Here is a 14,539-nt window from a genome sequence, read left to right on the forward strand (position 1 = left end):
ACAGTATTTGATATCTTTTTCATAATATTATTATTATTATTCCTGACACCTCCAAGGAGTCCGAAGACTCATCGCGGGAGGACACCTACATATTTTTTATTTTTGTAAATAGTAAACCAATTGTGTTGTACATAGTGTCTGATTTACCTAAACTGGTCCGACTTACATCCAGATCGCTTTACGACCAGTCGGTCGGAACCTAACATGGTCGTAAGTCGATGACTACCTGTACTCACCAAGATAAATATAGTCTTCCATAATTTCAATATGATTATTAATTTTAGTTTGGTTTTAATTAGATTAATCTTTAAATCTTTTTTTCCTGCTTTCTCTATCAAAGTCATTTAACATTTCCTGAGCTTTTTGATAAAAGAATGTCATCTGCAAAATGTATGTTTTTTTTTCTAATGACGCAAATTCCATAGTTTTCTCATGAGTTGTTTTTAAAGACTTCTTCAACTATAGCATAAAACAACTTTAATGATACAGGATCTCCTTGCTCCTCTCCCAATACCAAATTCCTTTCCCTGATGTATTAGCTTTATACTGGATGAGTTCTGATATGCAGTTTTTAATAACCTGATATACTTTGTTGTGATGAATTGTTGCTTTATACTATTTATAATTTGTGACTGATACAGAGAATCAATGGCTTTTTTTTCAAAATCTATGAACACTAAATATGCAGGAAGATTCTATTCATTTGATTTTTCTATTACTTGGTTAATAGTATAGATATGATCTACTGTAGAGAATCCTGCTTATTCATATGGATGTGCATCATCCAAAAACACTACAATCCTATTTAATATAACAGATATATAAGCATTTTATCCAAATGTGATAACAAACTGGATTGGCCTATAATTACTGATATCATTTCTGCTGTCCTTTTTTCACATAGCATAATGAAGGACATACAGTGTTTGGAAAGAAGTCAAAAGACATGTTTGTAGCAAGTATAAATTAGAGGAATATGATGCTCCCAAGTCAGTGCAACTGTGTCCAGGTGAAATGGCTGCAAGAAGGGAACTGACAGTTTGAAAGATGCGTTGTGATAAGATGCCATGTTGCAAGACATGTTGTTCAGCAAATTGTTGACAAACTGGGCTATCCCAAGTCAGCAATCAGTGATACCACACTGAGATGGAAGTGAAGGGAATCAATTGCAAGTGCTACCTGCAGTAGATGACTCACTAGTCACTGAATGTGACCACAGACTATAAAGGACTAATACACCCATACACGGTACTATAGGTTGATCAACCAACCTCCTGTGTATGGGCTCAACATATTAAAAAACATTTGTCAGCTGACATGTTGAATGCAGAGTTCTGGGCATCATCTGGAACACAAATCTGCCAAAAACATTCAGAATCAAGACTCACATATTGCATACTGTGATCCTACCATGGATTTCCATGGTAGGACCACACCATACAAACCCCGCATTACCTGAACCAACATGCAGCGTCATCTTCAGTGGTACAAAGAGTGTGTATAGTGGAATGTGGAAGCTTGGAAAGCTGTGCTATCAAGCGACGAATCATGCTACACCCTCAAACGAGCAGATGGATGGGTGTGGGAGTGGAAGACGCCCGGTGACCATCTCTTACCAGAGTGCGTAACCCAAACTACAAAATTTGGAGGTGGTATGGCCCTGTTTTTCCTGGATCTCTGTTTGTGATGCTATGAACAATGAACTCTGAGAGGAATCTGGACATTCTAGACAATGCAATGCTTCCTACTTCATAGCTTTTCTACAGAACTGACTATTGTCTCTTTCAGCACTGCGTCATAAGGCAACTACTGTAACTGGGTTGTTTGTGGACATGAATGTCACCACACTTGACTGTGCTCCACAGAGCCCTAATCTCAACCCAAATGAACATCTGTGGGATGAAATGGAGCATCGGGTGAGGTCAAGGACATCCGCCCCAAACAGTCCAGGATCTTGTTACATGCCTGCAGGAAGAATGGTCCAAAATTCCTATTGATCACTATTGTATGCTTGTGGAAAGTATCCCCCATAGGATTGCTGCAGTCATTGCAGGAAAAGGAGGTCCTACAGCTTATTAAGATGAACAACATGGCTGTTTGTTCCTCACACTATGGTATTCATTGACTTCTTTCCAAGCAGTGTATAGCCAGTTCTCGACTTAACCCCCTCATACTACTATCCTATTAACATGTTCACCAAAAAAGCACCTCATCTCTACAATCCACAGACTAGAGTGTTATTGATATCCAAGGCATATTATTTAAGAAATATGTTTGCTCAGTCCATTTTGCTACTAAGGATGAGAAATCCTCTGAGACTGTGAGAAAGAACATATCCTGTATTGTACAAAGAATGTAGATGCAGCATGGAGTGAGGTGACAGTAAAATGTATGAACAGCATTTGGAAGAAGCTGCAGAAAATATATGTACATACATTCAGGGGAGAGCCCTGATTTCAATCCTATTGAACATCTGTGGGATGATGCATCAGTTGAGGTAAAGGGATGTCTGTCCCATAACAGTCCAGGACCTCAATACATGTCTACTGGAAGAATGATCCAAAATTCCCATTGATCACTATCATATGCTTGTGGAAAGTATGTCTCATAAGAATGCTGCAGTCATTACACTGAAAGGAGGTCCTACATCTTATTAAGGTGGTGCCATGACTGTTTGTTCTTCACACCATCGTTCTGTTGAAAGCCAGTTTCTATAGTGTTAAGTGGTACCCTTTATGGGTATGGTAATGGAATCTTGCTGAAAATCTCATAATGATGGTCTCTCATATTTTTGGCAATGTGATATAGCTGAATTTATATATCTATTTCTGCATGAGAGAAGTTTCTCCCCCCCCCCCATCCCATTGGAACTGATGATCTGTATCCATGGCATGGTCTGGTCTGCCATGAACATAGATGTTTTTTTACATCTCTACTTTACTAGAATGATTCATTTTGATCACATGTGAGATTGTTGTGTCATGTATATAGAGTTCATAGAAAATTAAAAAACAACAACAAAAACTGACATTCTTTGATTCTCTTAAAGGGGGAGTCACCATTTGTACTCTGTACAAAACAGAGTATTACATACTCTGTATGTGAAAATGAATGCATTATGATTTATATCATGACGATATCATACTTCATAGAGAAAGATGAAATCCTGACAATTAACACTTCTTTAATCATCTTTATCTGAGATGTGAATAGCCATTAGAATTAAGAATCACAAACCAACTTTCCACATACATACATGCAAGTTGGATTAGAAATAAAATAATGATTTGACAACTACAAAAAAAATACATCTTTGAAGGTATGCATTGTAAAATTATAACTAATTTACATTTTATTTAAAACTGGGAGAGGTGAAATATAAACCATGAGATGTAGTGACAATTCAGAAAACAGATTTGTGTAGATTTTATTGCATTATTAAAGTTGAACAGTTTGACTTTTATTAAAAATTTAGCTAACGTAACTTACAAATTCCAATTTACCTCAAAGCAGCATATGTTCCCAGGGAGAGGAAACTATATTCAGGATCATAATATAAGTAAACTGAAGATACACAATAAGGCAAAATATCTATAACTCCAACTGCAATTAATCGATCATCTAACCAGTACTGTTGGTGAAAGGAGCCATACCTAAGAGTCGCCATGTCAGATACCTGAAAATTTTAAGCAAATAATCTATAACAGAATTATGTAGAAATATATGAATACCAACTAAACCAGAGTATTATTAGTAGTGCATGAGTAAGTTCAAAGTCTTCTAGTCATCATTACTGTTAGATCTGTGAATAGTAAATAGCTGTTCTTTAATTGTAAGAAAATAAACAATAAAAAAGATCTATAGTCTGGCATTTTATGACCACCACTATTACATTTAAAAATCTCTAGAGTCCATGGATAAGCTTTAGTATGTGTTCAATCAAGGGTGTCACTGTCCTGAAGAGTTCAGGCTAAAACTAATATATATATATTAAGAATTAGTTTCCCATTTCTTGGAAATGCTAACACAATCATATTTATTAAGATTAGGCTGTATTTTAAATCTATCACTGATTCTAAAAAGAGTTTTTCAAGTTTGTATTTACTGTGATGGAGCATAATAGTTTTCTTCCATCTGATTTTGTGTAAGGTATCTAAGGCATTGCTGCTAGATCTGACTAACATTGTTGTGGCAGAAGAATGTATTTTTTTTGTATTCATCTAGGAAGATGTTAGCCGATCTCCCAGTCTAACCATAATATAAGTTGCAAGAACAAGAAACTTTGTTTCTTGTGTGTGTTAGTACAATTTTAACACTGTATTCCTGATGATGATGTCTCTGTGACAGAGATCGAATACTGAAATGGTTAAACAGAAGTTTAATTATTTCTCTTTATGCTGTAGTTATTTCATTAAATTGTATTATGAATGTAAACCAGCACCTAAGATATTGTTAGCATCCAGGAATGTGTTAGTAGAGCTAATCTCAGGTGGTATGGTCACTTAAACAGGGAAAAGAAAGATTAGGAAAACAAGTGTTCTCTGCCAGGTTGGCAGAAAAAAGACCCAGAGGAAGACCAAGATATAGGTGGAATGATACGGTGAAAGAGTGCCTTTAGAAGATAGAAATATAAGATCTGACAATGTTGGAGTCCTTACAGGTAACAGATTGATTTGGAGGAAAATTGTAGTAGGAACTTATGATGTAAATGTAAATGATGTAAATGTAATGATGTAAATTTTTCATGTACAAGGGTGGTCTGAAAAGTTCTTGGCCTTGGTCATAGATGCAACACTATTGGAAAGATTCCCCCCCCCTAAGTTGGTACATCTGTCATAAGCATCCATGTGAAATTTTAAGTCATTGTATCGATTAGTTTGTTTTATGCAGCTGTCTGAAGCAAAGTGTTGTCTGTATCCCTTGAAACGGATAAAATTGAGTATCGTGCAGTTATAAAATTCTTCGTAAAAGAAGGTTTAACACCAAAAGAAATTCATTCGAAGTTCATAAAGTTATGGGCATGCTTCTCCTTCATTTTTGACAATTAAGAAATCACCTGCCAAGTTTAAATGTGGCCATACCAGCCTTGAAGATGATCCATGTGAAGGATGTCCAAAAAAGTGTAACAACACTAGAAATCAATGATCAAATGCATGACATGCTATTGGATGACCGGCAAGTTCAAGTGTGTGAAATTGCTGAGACTATAGGCATTTCAAAAGACGTGCAAGATATATTTTGCATGAAGAATTGCAAATGAAAAAGCTTTGCAGCAAGATGGGTGCCGTGCTTGCTCACAGCAAATCAAAAATGCACTCGCATGAAAATCACTGAACAGTGCTTGGAGCATTTTAACAAGAATAAAACTGATTTTATGCATCGATTTATTACTATGGATGAGACCTGGATTCACCATTACACACCAGAATCTAAACAGCAGTCAAAATGTGGACAGAAGCCAGTTGTTCAGCGCCAAAGAGACAAAGTCGGTTTCATCAGCAGGAAAGGTCATGGCATCGGTGTTTTGGGATGCTAAAAGGGCATTTTGTTTATTATCTTGAAAAGGGTAAAATAATAACCGGGGAATATTATTCTGATATTTTAACCAGACTAGATGAAAAAATTCGTGGGAAAAGACCTGGTTTGCAGAAGGAAAAAATCATCTTTCATCAGGACAATGCATCTACCCACAAAGGTGTTTTGGCAATGGCAGAATTAAGGGATCTGCACTATGAATTGTTGGAATATCCACCCTATTCCTCAGATTTGGCTCGCTCTGACTTCTCCCTCTTCCCAAAACTAAAAAAAACTCTTCCTCGCTGGTCAGCATTTTTCTTTGAATCAAGAGGCGATTGCAGCTGTAGAGGGATATTTTGCAGATCTTACTGAGAACCACTACAGGGATTGGATAATGGTGCTCGAGCATTGCTGGAATAAATGTATTAGTGTTAAGGGAGATTATGTTGAAAAATAAAAATAATTTTGAAATCATAAATTAGTTTTTTCATTGTTAGGCCGAGAACTTTTCAGACCACCCTGGTATACTAACAAATGGAAATCTCTTGACTAATAAATGATTGCCATTATGGATTCTGAAAGTGGGTGATGAAGGTCATCTATCACTAGCATTTCCTCCAACTAAGACTGTATCCCTTTGGAGTGGGAATACTTACTAATTCTGCCAGAGCTACTTTCACGAAAATTGACCACACCATAAAGTAAGGTGGAAGAAGACTAGTTTGTTGGGTGACAATGAAATTTGTGTATGTGTGTAATATACTTATGTAAGACCAAATTAGTGGTTAAAATTATCCCAAGGGGACGCTTAAGGGTCAAAGCCATATAAATGGGAGAACACCCTCACGTAGCCTTTTAAGGAATGCGGAGAACCGACTAAGGCTACTGGCCCATTGTCCAATCCTCACCTTCTCTTCCTGCACCCTGTTTAGGTGTCTACCCAATACTGAACAAATGAAGATGGACTGGCAATTTGGGATTTAGCCAACCAAATTGTATTCTTAAACCATGTATGATGATGTACATCATGACAGGATTTAATGCCTGCAGGGGCATCCCATTGTTAAACAAGATTCCCCTCCCCACTGTTTTTGTCAGTGAACCCATGATGAATGCAAAGTCGGCTACTAGAACAATCTCAGAACACATCCCAACTCAACATCAGCAGAGCTCCAGATAAATTGGTACTGTCAATATAAGAAGCATTGTTACACCCTGATACCATAGGAATGTAGAATTCCTAGCTATCATGGTGTAACAGGAAGAGAAAATAAAATAAAAAAACCCTGTATAAAAGCTAATAGATGAATTATTTAAAAGAAAGAAAAATATTCTTGCATCCAAGTAAAATATATGTCAAAAAAGTGTTTGTTGAACTAAATAATAAAAGAAGGAATGTATTACAGTTGTGGTATAAAAAAAAAAAAAAAATTTAGCTAAGTAAGACAGAAAAGGATTAGTCATAAGAAATTGTATGTGAGAGGCTAGAGATTAAAATATTAAGTAAATTCATAGAAAAATTTTGGAAGGGGGGTTAAATTAGAGGCTAGCAAAAGAAAAACAACAGACTATCGCTCAGGGTCAATTCCTGGATTTAGACATCGTCACGGGCTCGCCGACCAAAGGATGTTTGGCAGAAAAACGCCACCCTAATTGGTCGGTGAAGTCAAATCAAGTAAGGGGCAGAGAAAAGAAATTAAAGAAAATACCATTAGGGGTCAAGGTATAAAAGGGTTAGACCCCCCCCCCCCAGGAGGCTTTTTCCAGGATAGTTTCTTCACGAGCTCCTTCGTATAGGTTTCACGTGGTTTTCCTGAGTGGCGGGATTGGAGTTATCTCCTTCGTCACAACAAGGAAACAAAAGTGAGCGGGATTTCGATTCCGTATTTCCTATGGTAAGAAACGAGGAATGCCATTTAGCCAAAGGTATTGTCTATGTGTTTCATCGTCCAGTGAAAGGGAAATCTGTAAAGAAGTCGGTGTCCACGTGGTGAGTTTCACAGCCATTGTATAGATGATTCTAAAAGTGTCCTTAATTCAAGAACGAAAAGTTAAGATCGCGTAAGCACAGTTCAATGCCAAAAGAACTTAGGAGTAACAGATTATAGGAGAGATCATACCAGGATAGTTCAATTGGAAAAAGGTAGAGGCCAATATAGAAAACTGAAGACAAAAAGGTACTGTAAAAATCTCGCGTTAACTGAAAATCGTCTGTAATTGTTATCGTTATTCTATTACTGAACTGTTGAAGAGACTAAGAAAATTATACTAGGACTTTAGTACATGACTGATTATATTGAAAGTATGCTTGCTAATATTAATATTATATAAATAATTCGTGTGTCCTGAGAATTATACATGTGTATTGTAACGTATAGGAAAGTTTTAAATGTCAAAGTTATGTGATAGTACAGTGAAAGGATAATTTAATCTACGTAATTTTAGATAGTAAAATAGAGTGAGTTGATCATATATGTCCATGTGCTACAGCATATAGCGCATATTCAGACTAATATAGGGTTAACTAATGTGTTAATTAGATAAGGGATTTTACTTATGATTTTATGTGTTGAATTTGTTATGGCGGCATGATCGTAATACCCATATAGGATCATAGCCAAGTTACTTGTGATAAGCTAATGCTAATTTGTAAATGTTTTCTTACTATTGAATTGAATTATATTAGAAATTGAATTGTACCATACTAATGAGTTTAATAAACCTTTGTTCATTGATAAAACAGTTGTCTGAAATTGCTGCCCAATGCACCACTTGAAAAACGTACAAACCTAATCACGCGGGAAATTAATGTGTTAAAAAACGAGATAAAGTGTCACGACTGCAATATTGTTTCACATTCAGACATATTTTAGTAATTGCTCCTTGTTTTTGTATTTAATATCTCAAACTAAATGTCCCAAAAGGCGCAGCATAATATAAATATTAGGGACACTAAGGGGAGAAATAACTTAAATATTTGTATTTTTGGGTGATATCTCGTGCACAGATAATAGTTGAACATAGATAAGCATAATTTCACTAGATAGGATAATAATCGTAAATTGGGACACAACAGCATCAATAGAAAGTAAATGGCAGAAGAATTGAATAAGTACCAGATCTACATAATGGAGGCAACTAAAACAAAAAGATAAAAACTGGTGAGTTCTTTCTAAGGGGAAAAAGTATATAAATAGGTATAGTAATCAACACTAAATATGAAAATAATCTTTCTTGAATGACAGGCAATATCAAAAAGAGTGATATGGGAAAATACAAGAATTTGGAACTGGACAATAAGACTTATTTGTGTTTATGGCCCCACAGAAGGTTATACCAAGGAAGAATTTTTTTGAGGCATTAGAGAAAGCAGCTTGGCACAATGAAAAAAGGAAAAGTTGGTCCTTGTTGGAGTTCTAATCAGCAGAGTAGGAAATGATTACCAGACATACAGAAATTTTTTGCAAAAATTTGAAGGAAAGCGCAGAGCTAATAATAATAATAATGGTAAATGCCTGTTGGATTTCTGTTCAGGGCATGGATTAGTTATTACTAACACCATGTTCAAACAAAACTCTCCACAAATTCATATGGAGAGAAGATGCAAGAAATAAGAAAAATCTCATTGCCTATGTTATAGTTCATAGTGATTTTCTCACTGGTTCTGAACACAAGAGTATAGAGAGGATTTGAAATTGGAAGTGATCATCATTTAGACTTCAGCAGGATAAAATTGAATTTCATATTGAAAAGAAGAGTATGTAAGAAAGTTTTAAAAACAAATCAAAGTTGAGCAGCTTTCAGAGGCTAACTGTAGACTCAAACCTTGAAGATTCAATGGCAAACCCTGAAAAAAGCAGTGAAGCATGTGGTGAGACTATCTGTAAGGATAGAAAAATCAGAACGTTAAAGAGGAAGTTCAAGAAAAAGAAGAAAGCATATAAAAGTTCCTGGCAAGTAAGTCAGCTTCTGCTCTTAGCGAATAAAGAAAAATGTAAGAAAGCAAAGCACTGCGAAAAACTAGATAAACAAAAGTCATGGAAAGACTCTGGTGAGAACACAAAATAAATATCATGAAGGTGGCAAAATATTCTGGAAGCTATCGAAAAAGCTTCAAAATGAAGGAAAAAATACTGTAAAAGGAATCAAAGATGATAAAGATAACATGAAAACTAAAGACAAAGATATTCTGGAAGTTTGGAATAATTACTTGGAAAGACTTCTAAATGAAACAAGCAGTGTCAGCACAGTGGTAGAAAACTCCCAACAGGAATGCAGCCAGGAAGTGTACATATCCATACTTGCAATAGAAAAAGTCCTCAAAAACCTGAAATGTGGAAAGGCAGCTGGAGTAGATGAAATTCAACCAGAAATGCTCAAATATGGAGGTATAAAAGTTTTACAGTGGCTGCACTACATAATTCAGAAGGCCTGGATGATTGGAGCAGAGCTCTCATAGTACCCCATCTATAAAAAGGGAAATAAAAACGAATGTGAGAATTATAGAGTTGTTTCCCTACTTTAAAAAACAGCTAAGAACAATTGTGGAAGGGAAGCTTAAAGAAAAAATTGGATTCAAGCAAAATAAAGGCTGTCAAGAGCAGATTTTCACTTTAAGACTAATAGTTGAGGAATATATCAAGGATTTGTATTTTAGTTTTGTTGATCTGGTAAAGGCATATGACAAGATGCCATGAGGAAAGCTCTTCAAAATGCTACAGTTTTATGGTTAAATGTGACCGAGCAATACATAGTCTCTACTTAAGCTGTTAGCAGTTAGAATTGAAGGAGGTATAGGCAGATGGTTTGAGGTAAAATCGGGTGTGTGACATGGGTGCATATTATCTCCAATGTTACTCATTATTTACATGGATCACATTATGAAGGAAAGTGGTATTAAATCTGATATCAAAATTGGCATTTTAATCTTAGTTCCTTACTTTATGCAGAAGATGTTATATTTCTGAATAAATCCAGCACAAGTCTGCAAGATTACCTAACTAAACTGAATAATTGTTGTAATAAATTTGGTATGAAAATCAGCAATAAAATGACAAAGCTAATGAAAATAAGCAGAAACAATGAAAACATCAACTGAATGGAGAACCTATAGAACAAGTAAAACATTTCAACTATTTAGTGAAGATGACAATTAAATATGGAAATAGACAACAGAATTGGTAAAGTTGGTGTGGTAGGAATCAAGCTGAATAAATTTAAATGGAATAAGAAAGAAATTAGTCAAAAGACTAAATCAGCTGTATACAAGACATCATTCAAACCAATTTTAACTTAAGGATATGAGAGCCAGGTTAGAAATGAAACATTTGATCAAAGACTTGAAACCTCTTATATGAGAGTTCTGAGAAAGATTAGTGGAGTGAACAGATATCATCAATGGCAGCATCATATTAAAAATGATATTAGGAAAGAGCTTGACATTGTTAGCATTCAGAAATGTGTTAGTAGAGCTAATCTCAGGTGGTAAAATAAAAAATAAAAAATCAGCTAACGCCTTTTATTCCCATATAGGGAATAGGCGAGGCTGTTTTAACCTATCTAACTTTTGGAGACCGAGTGGGCAGTTCAATCTCCACTGGTGTGGCCCACGGTTATTACTAATTAATTGGTATGCAGTGAAGAGACAACTCAACAAGTGCTGCCATCTTGTAGTCCCTAACCCTAACACAATATATTTAATGTCTGAAATAGTGTGGGTTCTACGGTCGATTTTGTTGAGTTTGCAGGATGAAAAACCCGAGTTTCCGGGAGAAAAAACCTGCTTGTCTGTGCTAGGGATCGACTAACTTGGGAACTGGTTGAAAAAAAGCTTAGAAAAATTTCCTCTAGTTGCCGACTAGATTCGAAATGAAGTCTTCCTTTGTGCGGTCAAGCACTGTGGTATGCAAACGCCACATCCACTGAGCTACACAGGCTCTCTCAGGTGATTTGGTTAGTTAAATAGAATGGGAGAGGAAATATTAACAAAACAAGTGTTCTCTGCCAGGTTGGCAGGAAAACGACCTAGAGGAAGACCAAGTTGTAAATGGATTGATACAGTAAAAAGCCTTAAAAGACAGAAATATAAGATCTGATAATGTTGGAGTCTTGACAGGTAACAGATTAATTTGGAGGGAAATTATTGATCAGAAGTTAGTAATGGTGTAACTTTTTAATATAGTATTATCATGATTATCCTGTACACATCAGAAATTTGATGATGATGATATCCCAAGAAGAGAAAAGCATCTTGTATATAAATAGGGATATTATTCAAGGAAGGAATGGAATAAAGATAAATTGTTTTTACTAAAATAAAAAGCCAAAAGGCTTCAATTCAGTGATGCAAAATTACATAAGCAAAGTGAATATTATTTCAAGCCGAAATAATGAAAATATGAAACCATGAACATTTCATAAGGTAAGTTGACCAGAGAGCTTATGGGAATACACTCCCCAGGATTCATGAATTTCTCTGACATTTCAAGTTCATTTTTTTTCCAATGTACCCCAAAAACAGGGGATGATGATAGCATTTCTGAAATCATTCTGAAAGGCACTGTAGCCATTGGATAGGAAGGTGTTGTTTATGGTTGAGCTCTGTTGAAAGAGAGATTCCAGTAGAACAAAGATTAATTAGTGTTAATGATGCCATATTGTTGAGGGGATGATGAACATATCTGCTATGTGAGTGGGTTTTCTGTATACAGTGAAGGAGAGGTTACCATTTGGAAGGTGTGTGTGTCACTAGTGTCTAGAAAGGGTGAACTATGATTTTCCTTTTCCATCTTGGATGTAGACTATTGAGGTGACAGAGGAAGGAGTCTAATACATTTGGGCCATGAGGCCAAATAGAGAACGCATTATCTACACATCTTAGACTCAGTTCTTAGCCTATCTGGCTATGGCTCATTTTTCAAAATTTCCCATGTAATAATTAGCAAGTGGCAGGAACCCATAGCAGTTTTCTCTATCTGTTTATAAATCTTGTTCCTCCAAGAAAAATAACCAGAATTGATAGCAAAGGAAAAGAAATTTAAGATATCAGGAGGAAAAACGTTTTTAAGAGTGTTAAGGTGTCATTCAAGAGAATATTGTAAACTGTGTGGTGATGTCAAAGCTTACCAATATATCTGTATTATTTAAAGTTAGATTTTCAATTGAGGTTTCAAATGGATCGAGTTTTTTTTATATAGGATGTGGTATGACCAATGAGTGGGGTAAGAGAGTTTGCTAACTGTTTTGACAATTTGCAGCATGGAGCATCAGTGGCATCGACTATAGATTTTTGGAAGGGGTGGGAAGGAATTGGGTTTGTGGATTTTTGGTAAACTGTATATCTGGGGGGGGGGGGACAAGAACCATTTTTTTTGTTTTTTATTTGCAATGTCAGGCAGCCAAGAAGATGCTTTTTTTTAAGTAGGCTTTTTAATTTTTAACCTGCATTTTGATGAGATCTTAGTCTAGGTGGAGTGATTTCGGAGAGTGGCATTACCCTTATCTTCTCTGGTGATGACAATACTTTTATCTTTTCATAACTTTCTAAGAGAGCAAGTTGGCCAGAAGATAATTACTTTTTAAAGGTGAAGACTGGGAAAGAATGTTGGCAGTGACAAGTCTGATGTTGTTGGCTACTTCTGAAGCCAAGTGACAAATTCCGTGTTCTACATCATACATTAGGTCTAGCACAGGCACTTCTCTTGCCGTGATGACAAAATTGTGGCTGAGGGGTGCTGACAACATCTTCACTGAGCCTGTTTGAAGACAGATTCACTATGGTATGGAGAGGTTGAATTTGTGGTTGCATTTAAAACTGCATAGAATATTATACTTTTTGATATGCTTATTTCTTATTTTTAGGAATTCTTTTTGTGCAGATGTTTCTGAAATGTCTGAGAGAATGGATCAAAGCTCAGAGTTGAGTGCCAATGGCAGTGTTGGTAGCAGCGAGAGGCTGGTGTGTGTGTTGCATGATCTGTTCTCGCAGTAGTGCAAGACTGGCACATTTATATATGTGGAGGGCTTTTTTCAAATAGAATTTGATTTTTTGTTTGATGCAATTAGGTATTACTCTTGTATCCACATCTTTTTAGAAAGGCCAGCTGATTTAATTGTCTAGATAAACATAGTTTCGACTTACCTACTGTCTTGTTTTGCATGCTATCTCTTCACCATGAATATTAAGTATCCACGCATTAAGTTTTAATATACTTCTCACTTCTGAATGCATTTATCCAAATGTAACGTAAGTGCATTTCATTTAGTAAAAATTAACATCATGTAGCTTCTTTTAATCATGCATATCGAAAGATGACACAAAGAGATGTATAAAATAACATAACTACAAAATATTTTATCAATTTTAATATAACTCAGTTTTTTCAGAAGATTTGTTACTTAATCTAAACAATCTATGAGTGTATTATTCAAGGGCAGTAATGTAAAAAAAAAAAATCATAAAAAAACCTAAGTGTTTTAAAAGTATCATGATAATGAAATCAATCTATAGGGATTACAGACAACTCTCACTATAGCAAACACTATTATAACAAACCACCAAGATGTTCCAATCAAAGTCCTATGGGCCCAATGGTACACTAAAGAAAATAACTATGTTATGGTGCAAAAAATAAAAATAAATAAAAAAATAAATGAAAAATCAACAGCACTGAACTTCAACACCCCTTCAGTACACACACTATGAGATATGATGTTTGACTGCATGCATATTAATAGAAAAGCATGTGTAGACCATTACATTTAGATGTAGTAATGGTGTTGATGTTGGAAGAAAAGATGATTATTGTTGAGCATTATTTTCATTCATATGGAATTGGCAGAGCAAATGGCCCAAGGCTGTGACGTTTATGAGCAGTTTGTTCAATAAGTGTGACCCAAGCAATACTGTCATCAATACCTTAATTGAGAGACTCTGATATACCATCCATACCGTCTGATTCTCGAACAAAGCACATTTCTATCTAAGTGGTCATGTAAATGCATGACCCTGCAGGTTTCTTGG

At 35.6% G+C, this 14,539-nt stretch overlaps 1 protein-coding gene across 3 annotated transcripts in view; it reads right to left on the minus strand.

The window, feature by feature from the left end:
• Positions 1-14,539, minus strand: part of Ate1 (arginyltransferase 1) — a 244,589-nt gene that overhangs the window by 60,345 nt on the left and 169,705 nt on the right. For all 3 annotated transcript variants that reach the window (XM_090412357.1, XM_090412358.1, XM_090412356.1), the window contains exon 10: positions 3,504-3,676. In XM_090412357.1, coding sequence (XP_090268483.1) covers positions 3,504-3,676 — 173 coding nt within the window. The remainder of the gene's footprint in view (positions 1-3,503; positions 3,677-14,539) is intronic.

The sequence above is a fragment of the Typopeltis vanoorti genome, chromosome 22 (genome assembly GCF_054136105.1).
Source record: "Typopeltis vanoorti isolate ZY-2024b chromosome 22, IOZ_Tvanoo_1.0, whole genome shotgun sequence".
In the NCBI taxonomy this organism is placed as follows: domain Eukaryota; kingdom Metazoa; phylum Arthropoda; class Arachnida; order Uropygi; family Thelyphonidae; genus Typopeltis; species Typopeltis vanoorti.